The sequence below is a fragment of the Lissotriton vulgaris genome, chromosome 4_1 (assembly GCF_964263255.1).
Source record: "Lissotriton vulgaris chromosome 4_1, aLisVul1.2, whole genome shotgun sequence".
NCBI lineage: Eukaryota > Metazoa > Chordata > Amphibia > Caudata > Salamandridae > Lissotriton > Lissotriton vulgaris.
The window spans coordinates 1,727,923,686-1,727,942,977 of NC_141691.1; the positions used below are offsets into that span (position 1 = coordinate 1,727,923,686).

Below are 19,292 nucleotides of genomic sequence, written 5' to 3' on the forward strand. Positions count from 1 at the left end.
CGCGGACATTAACAGAAGCAAAGGTGTGATTAGCCTGCTGGGAGGGAGGGGGGGGGGGGAGGAGGGTCCATGGAGACTTGTTTATGTAGCGCAGACTTTTACAGAAGCAAAGGTGTGATTAGCTGGCTGGGAGGGGAGGGACCATGGAGTGTAATTAATGTGCCGGTGTCAGGCGCGAAGACCGGGAGCGGCGGAAAGCCTTGTGAAATTGTGAGCACTGTGAGTTCATGCAGGAAGCTCTTCTCTTGTTTTCAGATTAAAAAAAAACATTTGATGCAAACATAGCACTGGTACAATTTGTAATACCATCACAATGCCCCCAACCCCCACCCCCCTTCACCCCAGAATGTTTGTGCTCATCCCAGAGAGAAAGGCTGAGTGAATGGTGGTAGGAGCTGCAATCTTTTGTGTAATAATTGAACTTTACATTGTGAGTGTACAACTATTTTAAATTGCTTTCCTTCCTCGTCCAGGCACTGCACATTAGTAACCTTAATGCAAATTTGAGGGTCCATGGGGACTTGTTTATACAGCGCGGACTTTTACAGAAGCAAAGGTGTGATTAGCTGGCTGTGAGGGAGGGGGGGGGGAGGGTCCATGGAGACTTGTGTAATTAATGTGCCGGTGTCAGTCGCGGAGACCGGGAGCGGTGCGGAAGCCTTGTGAAATTGTGAGCACTATGAGCCGGTGAGTGTTACCAGTGTGAGACAGCAGTGAACGAATGAGAGGTCCATGGAGGCTGGGGGGGTTTATATAGCGCGGACTTTACAAGAAGCAAAGGTGTGATTAGCTGGCTGGGAGGGTGGGGGGGAGGGTCCATGGAGACTTGTGTAATTAATGTGCGTTTTTCATGTAGCACAGACTTTCCCCGAGGCAAAGGTGTGATTAGCTGGGGGGGTGGGGGTCCATGGAGACTTGTGTAATTAATGTGCGTTTTTCATGTAGTGCGCAATGCTGGGTACAAAGTACAAGTGGACTAGACTAGTTATAATACGGCAATAAATGGAGGACACAAGAACAAACGTTACTTGGGCAGTGGTGGCATTTGTGCAAGTATCGCGCATTGCTGGGTACAAAGTACAAGTGGTCTAGACTAGTTATAATACTGCAATAAATGGAGGACACAAGAACAAACGTTACTTGGGCAGTGGTGGCATTTGTGCAAGTATCGCGCAATGCTGGGTACAAAGTACAAGTGGACTAGACTAGTTATAATACTGCAATAAATGGAGGACACAAGAACAAACGTTACTTGGGCAGTGGTGGCATTTGTGCAAGTATCGTAAGCGAACAAGAGATAGCAAATGGTCAGTGTGTTGCAAGACAAAAGTGACGTGTGCATGTTACAAAAGAGTACCAAACACATCCGAATCCGATCTATATCAAGGAGTATCTGTGGTAGTTAAAATAAACACGAGAAGACTTTCTATTACAGTGCCTGTTCTATTACTTTTACTTTTTGCAACAGGTGGCGCCAAGGCCAAGCGAAGGGTAGCTGCAAAAAATTTCAATGAAATTGGTTGTCACTTTGGCGACGGCCCATATCTTTTTCTGTTATAATACTGACCCCGGCCCCTTGTCACAGAAAGAAAAGTTGATGTGGCCCCGGCCTAAAAAAGTTTGGGGACCACTGCCTTACGGTCCATGCCACAGCCTCAACCTCAATATTCTATACGACGTGAAGCAAAGGCTTCCGTGGCGGAAATCCTTGAACAATTAGAATATCAAGGAGTAATTGAAACTTGTGTGTCGCCGATGAATAACCCACTTTTTACTGTGACCAAGCCTGACGGTTCGTACCATTTGGTATTGGATTACTGTCATTTAAACTCACATTGCCTGACCTGTGCAGTACAGAATACCCACGGCTCTGCTTTAGTGGATGGTCTTGTGCGTAAAATGTTTAAAACCATACTTGACATATCCAATGGTTTATTTGCCCACAATTTGTCAGGACTGAGTTCCCAGTGGACCAGTTTTAAAAGTGGCGGCAAACAAGGCCAATTTAAACGCCTGGCTATGGGCTATAAGAATAGTCCAGGTGTGTTTGCTGCCCGCATTCTCTCTCTTTTGGAGAGGGTTGACCCAGATGCGTGTTCGTATGTGGACGACATCTATCTCACAGACGACGAAATTTGGGCGCATCTTTGTCGCGTTGACCGCATTATTTGTAACTTTACAGACTTTGCTTACAAATTCAACTTTGCAAAATCTCAAATTGCAGAGTACACAGTGTTGTTCCTAGGCTATGAGCTCAACAATGAAGGTCGAGGTTTAGCTCCTCACTTCTTGGAGAAATGCGCACAGTTACGCGCTCCTACAACACTGAAAAAATTACAGTCCTTGCTGGGATTTTTGAATTTCGGGCGGACATATATTCCCGAATATGCCCAGCGTATCAAGCCATTGTATGCTTTGATACAACCTTCTTTTACCAAATCAGATACTGATGCTAGTCTGGTAAGGGGATATTGGGTACTAAGGTGAGTATTGGCACACCCTAATTCACTGAGGTTCCAAGTCTCTATGCACAGTTCTGTGTAGGAGCAGAATCCCTGCTACAGCTAGAGCGGTCGACCTCGAAGCTGACAAACCGGGTTTGAGTCTCGGCAAGGACGCTCAACATCCTGTGATTCTGGGCAAATCACTTAATCTCCCTGTGCCTAACAAAAACAAAAATGAATGTGTCCATCTGTAACTAAAGTGGTGCTCATGTAAAGCGCTCTGATACCTGATATCCTCGGGTCTAGTTCGCGCTATATAAAACAAAAGCAAAAAAAATAAAATATATATATAACTGTTACAATACAGGAACACTTGGGCTCTTCATCTGCGTTCCCTGTGGTTGTGTTTGTCAGGCCCGTGGGGCTCCTTTGGTCGCTGAGTCCTGGCCTCCTTTTCTAGGGTTCCTCTAGGCTTCTGTTTTGGAGCTCCGGGGAGCACTTCTTCTGGGTCCCTTTGGCTGCTACTGCAGGGTCTTTAAATCTCATGTTCTGTGGTGCCCTCTGTACTTCCACTCTGGAGTCCTCCTGTATGTTCCTTTTTCGAGGTCCCACTGTACACCTCTTCAACAGCTTGTGTATTCTTATTGTCGGTCCCCTGTCTGCTACACATCTTCGGTTCCCAACATATTCTCTTGTGTAATGGTTATCTGTTAAATACCCTTAGGTAGAATACTGGTTGAACCTTCATAATTCCAACATGTTTTTGGGGGGAGGTCCTTCTAGCCTGGATGACAGGGGAGAGAGTAATGGTAGTAAAAAGGAGGGGGCAGCATTTTTCAATTCTCGCCTAGGGCGGCAAAACACCTAGAAATGGACCTGCATGTAATCATGCTAAAGATCACGGGTAATCATGCTGAAGACCACTGGCCAAACACAGATACTGTATTACAAGTATAAGTTTGGACAATGGACTGTTCCTCATGCAATATTAATTTATGCATCGCCCATCTAATTTGTATTTCTAAAAAACCTCAGTACCAAACCCGCGAACACTTAAATTAATAATATATGTTAACTTTCCTAGTTAAAGTTCTGAATAGCTCATTCACTACGTCAATGGAAGGAGGTAGGCAAGGTTGAAATCGCAGTGCTGTGGTTAGGTAGGTTATCATAAACTTTAAATCTATAACCAAGAAATAGTGGAGTTCCCTCCACAGTTCCCAAATCTCATTCTTGCGGTAAACAGACAAAATATCGACTACAAAATATCGAATGGACATAATATCGAGTACAAAATATAGGCTGGACAGAATATCGAATGGACAGAATATAGACATCAAAAATATCGTTTTGAAGGTAAGTAATTTAATATCGAATTTTAAAATATAGTCAAAATATCGAAGTACATAATATAGGTTAATAAACATATCGAACATTTAATAATATCGAATTTTTTATAGTGTATTTTATGTGTTAAAAGTGTTTATTTATGTTATAATGTAATTTAATTAATTAATTTAATGTTATTTAAATGTTGCGTAATTTAATTCTGTAGCGGGTTGTGGGTTTATAGGGGAATAGGATGGGAAGTAATTTAATTATAATTAATTAAATATGTAAATTTATTTATTGGTATTGGTTTATAATTAATTGTAAATTAATTTTTATTTTGTAATTATTTACATTTTAATTGCCAATTAATTTTATTTAATTGATTAATTGATAATTATGTTAATTTAACTAATTTAATTTCTGTAGCGGGTTGTGGGTTTATAGGGGAGTAGAGTGGGAAGTAATTTAATTATAATTAATTAAATATGTAAATTTATTTATTGGTATTTGTTTATAATTAATTGTTAATTAATTTTTATTTTGTAATTAATTACATTTTAATTGACAATTAATTTTATTTAATTGATTAATTATGTTAATTTAACTAATTTATTTTCTGTAGTGGGTTGTGGGTTTATAGGGGAATAGGGTGGGAAGTAATTTAATTATAACTAATTACATATGTTAATTTGTTTGGGTATTATATTTTAATTGTTAAGTTTTTAATTACAAAATAATTAATTATTAATTTGTAATTAATTAGTATTACTAGATAACTAATTGTAATGATTAAATTAAATTAGTATTTGTAATTAATTTTTATATTATATTAAATTGGTAATTACTTTTAAGTTATTTTTTTATAGATATTAATATATATATATGAAGTATCTACTTTCCCTACTGCTGCACTCTTTGGAGTGGGAATAGTAATTTTTACCCCTACGCTATCCAACGCTTTCCCTACTGTTGCACTCTTTGGAGTGGGAATAGTAATTTTTACACCTACGCTATCCAACGCTTTCTCTACTGTTGCACTCTCTGGAGTGGGAATAGTAATTTTTACCCCTACGCTATCCAACGCTTTCCCTACTGTTGCACTCTCTGGAGTGGAAATAGTAATTTTTACCTCTACGCTATCCAACCCTTTCCCTACTGTTGCACTCTCTGGAGTGGGAATAATAATTTTTACCTCTACGCTATCCAACGCCTTAACTACTGTTGCACTTTCTGGAGTGGGAATAGTAATTTTAACCCCTATGCTATCCAACGCTTTCCCTACTGTTGCACTCTTTGGAGTGGGAATAGTAATTTTTACCTCTACGCTATCCAACGCTTTCTCTACTGTTGCACTCTCTGGAGTGGGAATAGTAATTTTTACCCCTACGCTATTCAACGCTTTCCCTACTGTTGCACTCTCTGGAGTGGGAATAGTAATTTTTACCCCTACGCTATCCAACGATTTCCCTACTGTTGCACTCGCTGGAGTGGGAGTAGTAATTTTTACCCCTACGCTATCCAACGCTTTCCCTACTGTTGCACTCTCTGGAGCGGGAATAGTAATTTTTACCCCTACGCTATCCAACCCTTTCACTACTGTTGCACTCTCTGGAGTGGGAATAGTAATTTTTACCCCTACGCTATCCAACGCTTTCCCTACTGTTGCATTCTCTGGAGTGGGAATAGTAATTTTTACCTCTACGCTATCCAACGCCTTATCTACTGTTGCACTCTCTGGAGTGGGAATAATAATTTTACACTTCCGCTATCCTACGGTAATAATATTGGATATTTTTTAATTATAGTATGTTACTATATATACATGTTTTAACAAATATGATTGTAAACATTTTTTTTATAAATGTCATTAATTATTATAAGGTAATTTAAGTATTTTTAAGTATATTTTAGTAAATAATTTTTTTTGTATTTAAATCGTTTTTATTGAAGAAAAGGAAAATAAGATGAACAGAAAATGAATGATGAAAAGCATAATACAAAAACTACATACAATACATACGGGTATTGCTGGCACTGAAGTCACTTGACAAATGATGTGTAGGATAACATTACAAAGATGTACATTTATGACATTATACCTGTACATTTTACCTGTACTATACAGCCATGAAATTGTTCTACAAGACTGAACAAAATATACAGGGAATAAATAAAGTATAAAGCATAAAGTATAAAAGAAAGATAAGTTACAGATAGCACATGAACTGGTACTTAACGGCAAGAAATCGAATATAGCCCATTCTAAGTTCTTGTCAGTGTCGCAATACTACAGTGTGGGAGGAAGCAAGCCATCAACTATGTCTTTCAGAGCATATTCGGGTCACATTCATGCAAGTAGGAGAACCTAGCACTCCCTCTACGGGGGTCGAAGGAGGAAGCATCCAGAGATTTCCAGAGTTTTTTAGTGGATGCACGCCAGGGGGAGGATTGTAAGGCACCATTGTCTACTCCTGTGATACAAGATACCCATTCTCGCCACATCTTAAAGGAGACTTCCCCAGCATTCTTCCATTTACACAGTATAACCTTACATGCCAGGGTGAGAAGCAGGTCTAGCAGTTGTCGATCATGCTCATTAGTCACAGTTGGGTCCACAGCACCTAGAATGACATAGATAAATTCTCTCCGCGGCTTGATTTTAAAAATATGTTCTATGTAGTTGAAAATGTTATTCCAGTAGTTGTTTAGGGAAGGGCAATGAAAAAACATATGTGACAGGTCACCTTCAGCCTGATTACAGTTCCAGTACTTTGGGCTGTCCTTTAAGTTAAGTTTAAACAGTTTTTGAGGTGTCCAGAACACCCTGTTAAGCAGCATAAACTTTGTTTGTGATAGGATCGGAGAAACTTTGTTCACAAGAGCTGTTGCGTGAATTCTGTCCCAGTCAAGTTCAATTCCCGTATTGTTGGGTTCTTCTTCCCATTTTAGTTCATTACGTTTTTGGGCTTTCCCGGCTTTTGGGAAAAGTAGTTTGTAGACTTTTGACACGAAATTACCTGCTGCTTGGAGACGTAATAGTTGTGGTTTAAGCCATGGCTCTAGGGGTTTGAGTGAACGTGTAGCTAGGACTGTTTTCAGTTTTAGGAAGGCGTAAAAGTCCATTGGTGCAAGGCAGTGCGTTGCCTGGATCGCCGAGTAGGGGAGTGGTGAACGTCCGTCATATAGATCAGACACCATGTTTATGCCTTTCGCCGACCATTATTCCCAGTGTAGGGATTCCCCATTGATTCGAATAGCAGGGTTATGCCACAAGGCTATGGAGGTAGTGTTTTTTATCTTTGGCCCAGACGAGTGTGTTTGATCTAGTCTTTGAAGTGCTCGCCTAGTGTTTAATATGATGTATTTAGAGTGAGGGAGGTGCGCCAGATCCATGGTGAGTAGTGCAGGGAGGGGAGCATCGCCAACAAAGGATTTCTCTATCTTTATCCACAATGGGACATAAAATGGATCCTCGACAAACCAGGATGCTCCTTGCTTGCACAAGAATGCTGTCTGGTAGTTTCTGAAATTGGGAAGCCCCAGGCCGCCTTTTTCCTTAGCTATCTGTAGCTTTTTCATTGATACCCTGGGCTTCTTCCCCTGCCATAAAAATGTACCGAACAGTTTATCTACTTTGTGCAGGAAGTCATCCGTGAACGTCATAGGGAGCATGCTCGCCAGATAGTTTACCAAGGGTGTTACCATCATCTTTAGGGTCTCAGCTCTCCCCACCACGATAGGAACTTAGGAGACCAGCCATCTAGTAATGTTGTTATTTTCTTTAGGAGGCGCTCTTCATTGGCTCGTAGTGTCATAATTAGGTCTTTATCAAAATCCAATCCTAGATATTTAAAGCAATCTGGTTGCCAAGTTAAGCCAGAATCCCCCAAAATCTCTTTATAGCCTATATTATTCAATAACTTTACCTCAGTTTTGTCTTTATTTAAGGAATATCCAGAAACTTCAGAAAATTCCTCTATGGTGGTCATAAGAGCTGGTATTGCCTTATCTGCTTTCTCGGACATGACTAGGACGTCATCTGCATATGCTGTAAGCTTGATAACGCAGTCATTAAAGGCGATTCCAGTGATACTATTGTTATTACGGATTTGGTACCGGAAGGGCTCTATGGCCAACAGGAAAAGCGAAGGGGACAGGGGGCATCCCTGTCTAGTTCCCTGTTGTAATTTTAAAGAAGAGGAGAATGCTCCTCCTGCTCGAACCCTGGCCGAGGGACAGAAATAAAGGGACATGACCATTTTTATGAATGATGGTCCTAAGTTAAATTTATGTAAAACAGCCTGCAGATATGTCCAATCTACCTTATCGAAGGCTTTTTCTGCGTCGAGTGTTATCGCTTGCGTGGGAGTGGAGAGGAATTTAGCTTTTTCAAGGATGTGTGCTAATATTCTAGTGTTGTCGCTGGACAATCTATGTTTCAGAAAGCCAGCTTGTGAGGGGTGGATTAGTTTGTGTAGAATTTTCTGAATTCAGTTTGCCAGGATCGAGGCCAAAAGCTTGCAATCTAAGTTGATGAGTGAGATGGGCCTCTAGTTTTTCGGGAGCTTCGGGTCCTTGCCCTCTTTTGGTAATACTGCTATAACAACTTCCGCCAATGTGCCTCTTACCTCCCCCGTTTCGTTAATTTCATGGAACATATAAAGCAAAGGTGAGGCCAATGTCGAGAAAAAGCATTTGTAGAATTTAGCAGTAAACCCATCGGGTCCTGGGGCTTTCCCGCAACGTAGCGATTTTATGGCTTCTACCACTTCGGACTGTGATATCGGGTTGTTGAGCACCTCCCGGTCCTCTATTGGGAGGGTGGGCAGATCACATTTGTCTAAGTAATGTTTAACCTTATCTTTTTCTACATTAGTGTTCCTCGCGTATAAACGCTCATAAAACTCTTTGAATATATCGGAAATTTTGAGGGGCTCAGTCCAGGCCACTCCCTTATCATCTAATATTGAGCTGATTGTGTTTTTCTGTATCTTAAAATTTAAGATAGGCCGCTAGGCCTTTACCCGCCTTATTAGATTCGCAGACTTTATAACGCTTCCTCCTATCCAACCACACCCCAGCCCTTTCACTTATTATTTTATTGTATGCGTATTTTTGGTTAGTGAGTTTATTTAGAGTCGCGTCTGTCTTATTCTGCAGATAGCTGGCCTCTAATGCGGAAATGTCAGCCTCTAGTGTCTCCAACGCTGCGTTGTAGTTTTTGTTTATGGCGGATTTAAGTTTAATGAGGACTCCTTGTATAGTGCTCTTTAGAGCCTCCCAACGGGTGGAGTCTGTAGTGTCACCCCTCTTGTTATCTGTTAGATAATCTTTTATTGCGACTTCAATATTATTCCTGTGTTTCTCGTCCCCAAGTATTTCTTCGTTTAGACGCCATAAAGATTGGCGGAGTGTCGGCTTTATATTGGAGACCGTGAGTGAAATGCAGGAATGATCGGAGACAACCCTCGGTTCTATGCTTGTGTCCGCAATTCTGGCTATGGCATTTTTAGTGATAAATAAATAATCAATTCGGGAGAATGAGTCATGTGGAGGGGAGTAGAACGTGTAATCCCTCCCATCCGGGTTTTGTAGACGCCATGAGTCTATCATGTGGAATCTGCTACAGAGTTTGGTGAAGGACTTGTGTGCCTTGTTGCTACGGAAAGGGCTCTTAGGGTCCCTGTCGAGGGTGGGGTCAGCCGGTAAATTAAAGTCACCGGCGAGAATATGTACAGCTGAGTCGGGGATAGTGTCCATCTGTTTTGTAAGATCTGACCAGAATGATAGATCACATGTGTTTGGGGCATAGACGTTAGTAACATAGAATTCAGTGTCATCCTTAAGTAATTTAGACGTGACCCATCTGCCTTTATTATCCGTTGTTGATGAAATGACTTCTACATTAGCCTTCCTAGCGATCAATGTTACCACCCCATTTTTCTTCTTAATTGCTTCGGACCCTACTACCTCTGTAAAAAATTTGTTCCTGAGTGTGTGGAATTGTTTGGTCTCTAATTTCGATTCTTGCAACAAGGCAATATCACCTTTCTGCCTACGTCGTAGGTAGTCTAGGATTTTCTGTCGCTTAACAGGTTGGTTCAAGCCTTTCACATTAAGGGATAGGATTTTTAAGTTACCTATTTTCGTCGTCCCTATGGGCGTATCAATTGTTGGTGTCATCATGTTTGTGCATCAAAACATCTATGGGCAGATGGTGAACATGTGTGCCTGGATCTGTCAGTCCTTGGGGCGCTCCTCTGTAAGTTCGCGACAGGCTCCTTGTTTAATCGCTTCACCAACCCCCATTGTGTCTTCCCCATTTTGAGTAGTATGCCGGTCGTGGCACTGCTGGTTTTAATACTGAAAGTTAGGTTTTGAGAGCATTCTGGTGACGACATGTATTCTCTGGGCATAGTGTGCACCCAGTATGAGTTGTGAGCGTAAGTACCAGTGAGAGCAAAAATAATAGCTAAGATCAAAAACAAAAGAAAAAAACATCCCATACCCAACCCTTCAACCCTTCCCCTCCCACTTCCCGCCTCCCTCTCCCTCAACCCACCCTTCCCACCCCAATTGTAGAAATAGGACATGGCCATTCAGGAAAAACAACAGCGAATTTGCCTCCATAGCAACATTTTTAAATTGACATGCGATGGGAACTATATGAAATTTCTAAATTTCAAAAGGAATCATATAAGTCTCGAACATTCAACTACATCCATAGGCAGGTCATATAGTGCAATAACTTGTAATATCTGTAGAGATCATGGAGAACCGGAGTACCCCTGAGTACCTGAGTACATATACCTGCAACATGCAACATGTAAGTAAGGTACCACTAGTATTACTCCAGCAAGGTAGCAGAACATCTGAAATTTGCTGTAATATTGTAAGGTAACGTATTCTGCTGTTGCATGCTAGAAGAAAATCACAATATTGCTGTATTGTTGTATGGTGACTTACACTACTATTACAAACGACTACGGTATCTCTGCTTTGCTGCATTATTGTGAGGTAACTTACCGCACCATTGTATGGCAACTTCAGAAACTTAGAACATTTTGCAATGTGTGGACTGCAAAGTGTGTTCGTAGGGCATACAATACATAAGAGCAAAAAAAGAGCAACCTGTGAGAAGAAAGGATATTCACTTCTAGTCAGTGGCAGACGCTCCTGCCGTTTCTGTTGCTGAAACGTCCATGCATGCTTCTTCTGAGTTATGTAGAAGGTGCTTGAGCTTTTGTGGGTCTGAAAATATGTGGGATACTCCTTGTATGGTCACTTTGAATTTAGCCGGTCCGACGAACCCATATTGGTGACCCAATGTTCGTAGTTGTGGGCGCATTGCAAGGAATGCTTTCCTTATGTCCACAGTTTCTTTACTGTAATCTTGTGATATGTAGATCTTATTTCCTTTCCACAGAACATAGTTGCTTTTGCGCACAAACGCAAGGATCTGCTCTACATGTTGAAACCTCAAGGGTTTGCAGATGATAGCTCTCGGGCCTTTTTGACTTTTTGTAATCCTGCCTGGGACTCTATGCGCCCTGTCAAATTCCAGTGGCTGGGCGAAAGTTAGGTTGGTGGCCTGTGCGAACCATGTCTCTAAGAAGGCAATACATGAACCATGGGATTCTTCTGAATTTTCTGGAATGCCAAAGATTCTAAGGCTTCCTCTCCGATTTCTGTCTTCTAACTCCGAGAATCTCCTTGTGACGTGGTCAGAGGTTATAGTGAGATGTTTGAGAGCTCCACAGGTCTTAACGTCTGAGTCCTCAAGCCTACTGATCCTTGTCTCAGTTTCGGTTATTCTGGAGTTAATATCTTTAATATCTTGCCTGACGGCCACTACCTCTTCTTTTGTAGACCTAGCCAAATCTCGCACTTCCTCTAACCTACTCAAGATGGTATCCATTGCATCACTGAAGTCCTTCTTGCCTTTGAACGGTGATAACGGGTTTGGTGGTTCAGCCTTAGGGCGTTTAAGACCTTTATTATTTTCCTTATCACCCATGTTTCTTCCGTCCTCTTCAGGGCGTCAAGTTAGTCTGACCTCAAGCGGTGAACAGTTGTATGAGCACTTAGCAGCACTACAGTATGATCGCCCACTTGCCTGGCTTGTTCAGCTTGTCTAGTCCTGCTTCAGCCTCACGATCAAGCTGTCACAGCACTTTAATGAATTATTACACTTTTAGCACCAAAGTCACAATTTGCATCACAATGATCTTCCGTCTCTCATAGCATCACTCACTTTACATGTGTTAGCACCAGCCCATTACAGGTGACCTGGGTTTTCAATGGGAGCAGAGTTGAGCTTTGAACATTGAGCAGCTCACCACACATAAGCTCGCCGCTATTAAAGCTTATCAGTAACGTGTTGTTGTTGGTTATTGCATGCGCACCTGAAGCGCGCTGGTGACAGGTGATCGGGCCGGGTGCCGCTTCCATTATGCGACTAACATGAGGCTCTGATTCTATGCCTGGTGCCCGCCATTTTGTACGCGCTGCGCTTACGCCTGAAACCAACAAAGTTCCATCAGTAGCTGTATTTAGTGGCCCCTTACTTAGCGAGTGACGCTTGTTCAGTCAAGAGGTGTGGTCGGGTGCTGTTGTAGTGCCTCCACGGTAGATTAAGCTATGTCGGGTGCCCCGCCATTTTGTGTGATCTACGCCCGGAGTAGTTCTAGCAGCGGCGTTCATTTAGAACATTTAGAGCATTACAGTGTACATTTACAGCTCCGTTCCTGGAAAGATACGCTTAAAGGTGTTCGGGTGCTGATATCGTGTGGCCTCGGGTTATACGATGCCTTTACTGCACTCGCTTCCTGTAGTGAGTTAGACTACACCGGCTCCCTGCCATTTTGAGTGCTCCGTGACCAGGACCTAAACAGTTCCCTTAGCGGTGTTTAATCCCGTGCTCTCAGTGAGGGTCCCTTCCGATCCATGTACTCACCCCCACAGCCTTATGCCTGCTCTCTAAGTTGAAAGCACTCGGTTAGGGTGTCCTTCAGAGCCCCAGGGCCGTCATCTTCGCAGCCGATGATCCTTCCGATAGCTCAGCGCCTCCGTCCCGCCACTCACACACGGGAGTAACGGATAGGATCACATTTCGTTCATGCAGGGCTCGAGGCTGCTCAAAAGACTCACACAGGCAGCTCCAGCCTTCCGACGCCTGGAAATCTCTTCAGATCCGGATTTTAAGAAGTTTAAGCTGTCCCCAGCTTCATGAAACTTAGTCGCTACGGAGGAGCGAAGTTTCACGCCGCGTTAGTAAATAATTTTTAATATTAATTAAATTTAACATTTTTTTTAATAAAGTCGATATTTTTACAAACTATATTTTTGCAAACTATTTTTTTTACTCGATATTTTTGTATTTACCAGTTTGTAGATACAAAGTCGATATTCTGTCTGTCGATATTTTGTCGCCGATATTTTTGGTAGTCGATATTATGTCCCTCGATATTATGTCAGTGATCCCATTCTTGCACCACCAGTGCCTCTCAAGGCGAATATTAGGCGAGAGGGGAGATTGTCTTTACCACAGTGAGCTTTCCCATGTTGAGGAAGGACCGTCCTATCTGCAAGTCGACATAGGGGCGACAATTGCAAGTTTATTGTATCTGTGCCTCTGACTATCTGCATCCAATAATAAATCAGCCTTCGGATTAGGCATGAGCGAATTTTGCGGATCTCGCGTTCGCGAATTTTGCGGATTTGCAATCCGCAAAATCCGCGAATTCCCGCGAATTTGCGGATTTTTTTTTTGTGTTCGCCCGTGTTTCTGCCAGTTCGCGAGGGTTTTGTACACTTTCGCAAATTGCGAACTTACCTGTCGGGTCGCAAGTTTCGCGAACTTGTTGTTTCTACGTGTCCAGCCTGTTTGGGACACTCTTCTTCATCACTGCCACTCTCTGTCACCACTGCCACTCTCTGACTACTCATGCCACCCTCTGGCCCACCCATGCCACCCTCTGTTTCATCACCACACCCTCTGGTTGTCCAGTGTACATTATTTTCGGCAAAGCAAAGCACACCTTCCCTGCCTCAAGTGACCTGAATTAATTTGGGGCTGATTAATGTGTCACAGAATATTTTTTTAGCTGGCACCTGCTTCCTTAGTGCGCCCTGATTAGTGATCTTTTGCACTTGCTAAGTGCTTTCATTGTTGCAAAATTAGTTACAACACCTGCCCTGCCCCAACTGACAATAATGAATTAGGGGCTGATTAATGGATTTTAACTTCCAGCCTGGCTCCTGCTTGTCTCCCTTAGCTGTAATTCAGGACCTTTGTGGCATATGTGTAACTATTCTGAGGTTCAGAGCAGGGTCACATAATAGTTTCAACTGGCAACTGAACTCTGGAGGGGCCCCTCAGGAAGCACTACAGGAAATGGCTACTAATGATGAGCCTGAACTTTTGAACCTGGTAAGTAGTTATTTTCAGTTTTGCTAAGATCGTATTTCTGCAATTTTGCACTTATTCGCGGGGCGCGAACTCACGCGAACTCACACGAACAGTGCGAGCAGTGCGAGCAAAATCCGCTGCTCGCGGATTTGCGGATTTTGCGGGAGATTCGCAAATCTCGCGGATTGCGGATTTCCCGAAAATCCGCAAAATCCGCGAGCGGAACGGATTTTCCGCCCACCCCTACTTCGGATGCAGGCTTCTTAATTTATGCTTGATGATACAGCAAACAATGATTTATTTTCCAATACAGTTCAATGCAAGACTTTTTGCAACATACCTGAAGAACAGATAATCACATGATTTGTCCCACTGATAGTCATCGTAGGCTGCAACTGAGAAATCGCAAGCGGTGCAACGTAGACGGCTACATGTTCTGGACAAGGTGAAAGAAAAGGTCATTTACTGTCTAGCTTTCACATGTAAGCACAACATATCAAGTTTTTTTAAATTAAGCGATTTAAGTAATACAATTATTATAGGTTTATAGTAAATACGACTGCAGTAACATTTTACCGGGATCAACTGACCAAAGATAATACCTCGGTCAGGGTGGGCATAATGAAACAGGGTGGGTCCCCTTGCAAAATGTGGACAGGGGTCTTTGAGACTCCCATTTCTCCGAGATACTCAGCCTCTGGTTGAGAGGGGACTCTCTGAAGGTTGGAGGCCCCAGGGGCATGTGTTACGCCTCAGACCTCAGAACCCAATAGCATAGGAACATGGAATATTTCCTTTCTATAAATAATATACAGACAACAGGACCCGAGACCAGCTGTAAGCTGACCTCCACCCCTCCTGCCCTTCCCCCGACTTCCTTCATATCTAAAAGGCTTAGGAATAAATAGGACCGCGACAATAGCAAATCTTCGTTTCTACCACAACAAGAACCATACATCTATTGACCCCCCCAACCTCCTCCCCCACGTGCGCGCACGCACACAAACTTCTCAGAGAAAATAAAGGTGGAGCGAAGTTTGACGTGAGTGCTTTATAGACCCTTCACCACAAATGAAACAAGCATTTAAAATGCAATAGGTCTCCCAATTGCGAGTTTTGAGCTATTGGCAGTGTAAATGGAAATGCCTTTTAAGGCATTGCCATTTACAATACCAATAGTTTAAAGTTTTGCAAAAGCAATACCTATTTTATTGCAGAGCGCGGTGTCCCTGAAGCAGGTGCCGCGCTCAACTACAAAGTAAAAAAATATTTTTAAACTGAGCGCGGTGTCCTAAAGCGGGCGCCACGCTCAGCATGCAAGTTAGAGTGGCGTAGCGCTCTATAAGAAAAGCGGCCAACGTTGTCCCCATCAGTGTCAATAAACAAAATAGTGCTCACCCACTAAATAAAGCAGACCGTGCAACAAGGCAAGTAAAATGTCCAGTTGTTATGGGCGGTAACAAATGCAGACAAGGCCTTACCAAGGAGGGACTAACAAGCCTATTTACGAATCATAAGCCAGCATTCATGAAGGACAATGACACAAGCCACTGACAAATAAAGGGGGAACGTGGGCAGGGCTTCCAGTGCATACGCTAATACGGCATGCCTTGCAGCGCTTGCGCACTGCCACTAGGAATGACCTAAAAATAGTAGGGACGGACCACACAAATATGAGGTGCACGGCCTGATAACATTTCTGAAGTTGGGGTGGTGGGGGGTCACTCCGGCTCCTGGAAACTCCGAGAGGTGCGACGATGGCCCGGGCACAGGTTTAACCGCTAAGCCAGACCTCAAATTCAGATGCTCCCTCATCTCACTGGATGACTTTGACGGATGGGGCAAGCTCTTCTTCCATTTGTGGAACACAAATGCTCAGACGACGGTGACCGCAACGATGTGCGATTGGAGTGGCACTGACACCGATCCGAGGATCCTACTCTCGATTGGGATCGAGACCATCACAGCGTCGCATGTAGAGCAGCAGGGAGCTTGAAGGATCGCTCCCTCAAGGCTTCGGGGTGCATGTTGAGACAACTGAGGCAGGTCTTGGTGTCATGGTCGTGCCTGAGGCACCAAAGGCAAATGAGGTGTGGATCAGTCACCGACATTTGCCGTGACAGGCGCCACAGGGTTTCAAACCAGCCTCCCTTGCGGCCCTCCCTGCCACACCAGAAGACAAAGGGCCAGATGTTCAACCGTTTTTTACAGGCGGACACGGGCAATCGGCCGTTTGCGACCACAAAATAGGTCTGCTGCATGTACAAACCCTACTTCACGAGTCGGGAACCTATTACTGACTCGTAAAATATGGTTTGCGACTTGCTATTAGTAAGGGGCGTGCCAAGGGCGACCCTTCCTAATATCAAGTTGCATTTCAATGTACAATTGTTTTGCGACCGCACTTGCGGTCACAAAACAGTCGCAGTTTACCACCTACTTCAAGTAGGTGGTAAGCCACTCGCAAACGGGAAGGGGTCCCCAAGGGACCCCTTCCCCTTTGTGAATGTATGCAAAAATATTTTTTAAGAACAGGCAGTGGTCACAGGGACCACTGTCTACTCTTAAAAAAATGAAACAGAAACGTTAAATTTTTCTTTTTAAAGGCATCCCATTTTCCTTTAAAGAAAGCAGGCTGCATTTCTAAGAAAAACTGCTTTATTTAAAAAGCAGTCACAGAAATGGTGGTCTGCTGACCCCAGCAGGCCACCATCCCTGGGAGTGCTTGCCATTCCCAATGGGGTCGCAAATTGCACCTGCCTCATGAATATTAACGAGGCAGGCAACTTGCAACCCCATAAGGAATCGCAAACAATGTCTGAGACACTGTTGTAAATTACATTTTGTGAGTTGCAAAACGAAGCAATTTGCAACTCGCAAATTGTAATGGTTGTACACCCAGTCTGACACTTGGGGATTTTCTCAGGTATTGTATCTGCAGGTAGAACTCCCTATCAGACACAGTAAACATGTGAATGGAATGGAAGCAGACTTTTAAAAGCCAAAGTGGACTGATATTGCATCATCATGTTGTTTTCTTTAGAGAAGTGTCTTCAGGTCCTTCCTAATAGATTGTGTAACAGAATGCATATTTGGCATGTTTCAGGCCTCCAAGGAAAGACTGGAGCAATGTGAAATGAGTCCCTTCTTTAAAGCTGATTTAAGATCCTTGTTCCAATTTATTTTCATATTGCCGCATTGTTACTGACCCCTTGCATTAGCTTTCACAGCTGTTGTGAACAGAAACATACTATTTGGTTGTTGTAAACAAAGAATGTGCCATGGCTAATGGTGTAAGGTATTGGCGCGTATATATCATTGCTTTTAGTTTAACCACTTTTTTCTATGGTGTCTATGTTATTGCTCTTTATTTTGTCATTTTTAGGTCTCGCGCCTAGCGTTGCAGTGCGCAGCCCTACACGCTACGCGCTAGACATTTAGTAGGTAAAAATGAGGTTTTAGAAGCTGACCTAGGAATGCTCGTGCAGTGCTTTTCCTTTTGTGGCCCACTATTGGCCTTTGTGATCGTCTTTTTCATAAAAGACAGTATGCAGTTGGCCAAAGGCGGGCGCATTGCTCCGCCCACAGCCTATTGGTGTCTGTTACGAGCACCGGCCATCATGTGCTTTCAATTATCGTGCCCAGACATGGGCGCGATAATTGAAAGCACATGTCTCGCTGTGGCGCGCACACACTATTGGCGGGCTTCTTTCTTTTTTTTGTTATGCGAGGCATTAGTTTGTCATGATGCATCTACTTTAGCGAGCGTTTCACCGCTTTTGTAAGGGACTTCTTACAGTTCAGGGTGGCGCTTTTGCTACTAAGCTACGGCGGCGTCCACTATTGTATGAGTTTCATTTCTCATGCCGCATACAGTAGATGGCGGCGATTTCGCTTTTTCAGCCACATCGTTTATTTTTGTTACGTGAGGGATTCGTTTGTCATGCTGCATCTACTTTAGCAAAGTGCGGCACAGCGTCCTCCCATGCGGTGCTTTTGCTTTACTAAGCCTCGATGCCCATTCTTGTTATGTGCGTTTCTAGTTGTTGAATGGGGCAGTCACGCTGAAGCACCAGAGAACGGAGTTTGGTACCATGCGCACTTCCGTGGGTTTACAGCACAGGTGATTATAGCATTGAGAATGCAGTCAGAGCAGGTGGCATCATCCAGACCATAAGAAAACAACTTAGCTGGGGAGAAGCTCTTTTCAGAATTGGGGAACTTCAGAGATCTCTGACTAGAATTAGGTTTCAAACCGGGAATTCAACTTTTCTAGCGATGTTTCCCCCAGCTGGGGTGTAGAGTGTTTCACATCCCAGACTCATGGTGGTGGGTCATCAACCCTCTGGTGTACGCGGGAAACACTGCTGTGGCCGCCTGAACCTGCAGTGCCCGGGGTTCAGACGGATCATCACTTGAGTTATTCGCTTCATCAGCTCCGTGCAGCCGGTACCCGATATTCCCCGCCGGTGCTAGATGCCTATCCGGAGCGACAGCGATCGGTTCACAACTCACCTACCGAAAAAGGTGGTGAGCCGCCGGAACACTGCTAGAGGTGGAGGCTGGGCTCCAAGTGTAGAGTTTGACTGCTCACAGTTTTCCCGAGCACACTGTCCGAGTCACTCTTCCCTCACCATAGTGTCGGGAGCGAGCAGAGAGGATAGAGCATCGGTCCCACAGCGTCCCTGCTGGCTCTCTGTAGGCATGGACGTGACAGTGGTGCTATGTGGCTTACCTCCAGCTCGGTAAGATATATAGACAGTGTTACAGTGTTTCTTTAGTACCAGCAACTCTGTAAGCCATACGATGATTGACTCGCTAACTCTAGTAACCACAGTTTGGTACAGTTATCACAGTTCTTTCCGAAACACATACCGATTAGAAAGACCCAACCGTTGCACAAATACAATGTAACGTAAAAGAAACTATACGCCCTTAAAGTACCTTTTCGAATTCTGCACCTTTTGTGTCATATGTGCTTACGTACAGGTCTCCTGTTCATATTTGCTTTTCAAAGTAAGCGAACAAAAACGTAGGAGGCACTCAAATCAGTAGGTTAGTCATTTAGGATAGACTAGTCGCTGTGAGGAAAGGATGGTAAACAC

General features: G+C 43.4%; 1 protein-coding gene across 2 annotated transcripts in view; it reads right to left on the reverse strand.

Moving 5' to 3' along the window:
- CFAP418 (cilia and flagella associated protein 418) overlaps positions 1–19,292 on the reverse strand; it is a 165,903-nt gene that overhangs the window by 21,488 nt on the left and 125,123 nt on the right. The window contains exon 5 of one of the 2 annotated variants that reach the window (XM_086966025.1): positions 14,528–14,623. The exons of the other annotated variant lie outside the window; for it this stretch is intronic. Coding sequence (XP_086822151.1) covers positions 14,528–14,623 — 96 coding nt within the window. The remainder of the gene's footprint in view (positions 1–14,527; positions 14,624–19,292) is intronic. 2 annotated transcript variants of the gene reach the window in all.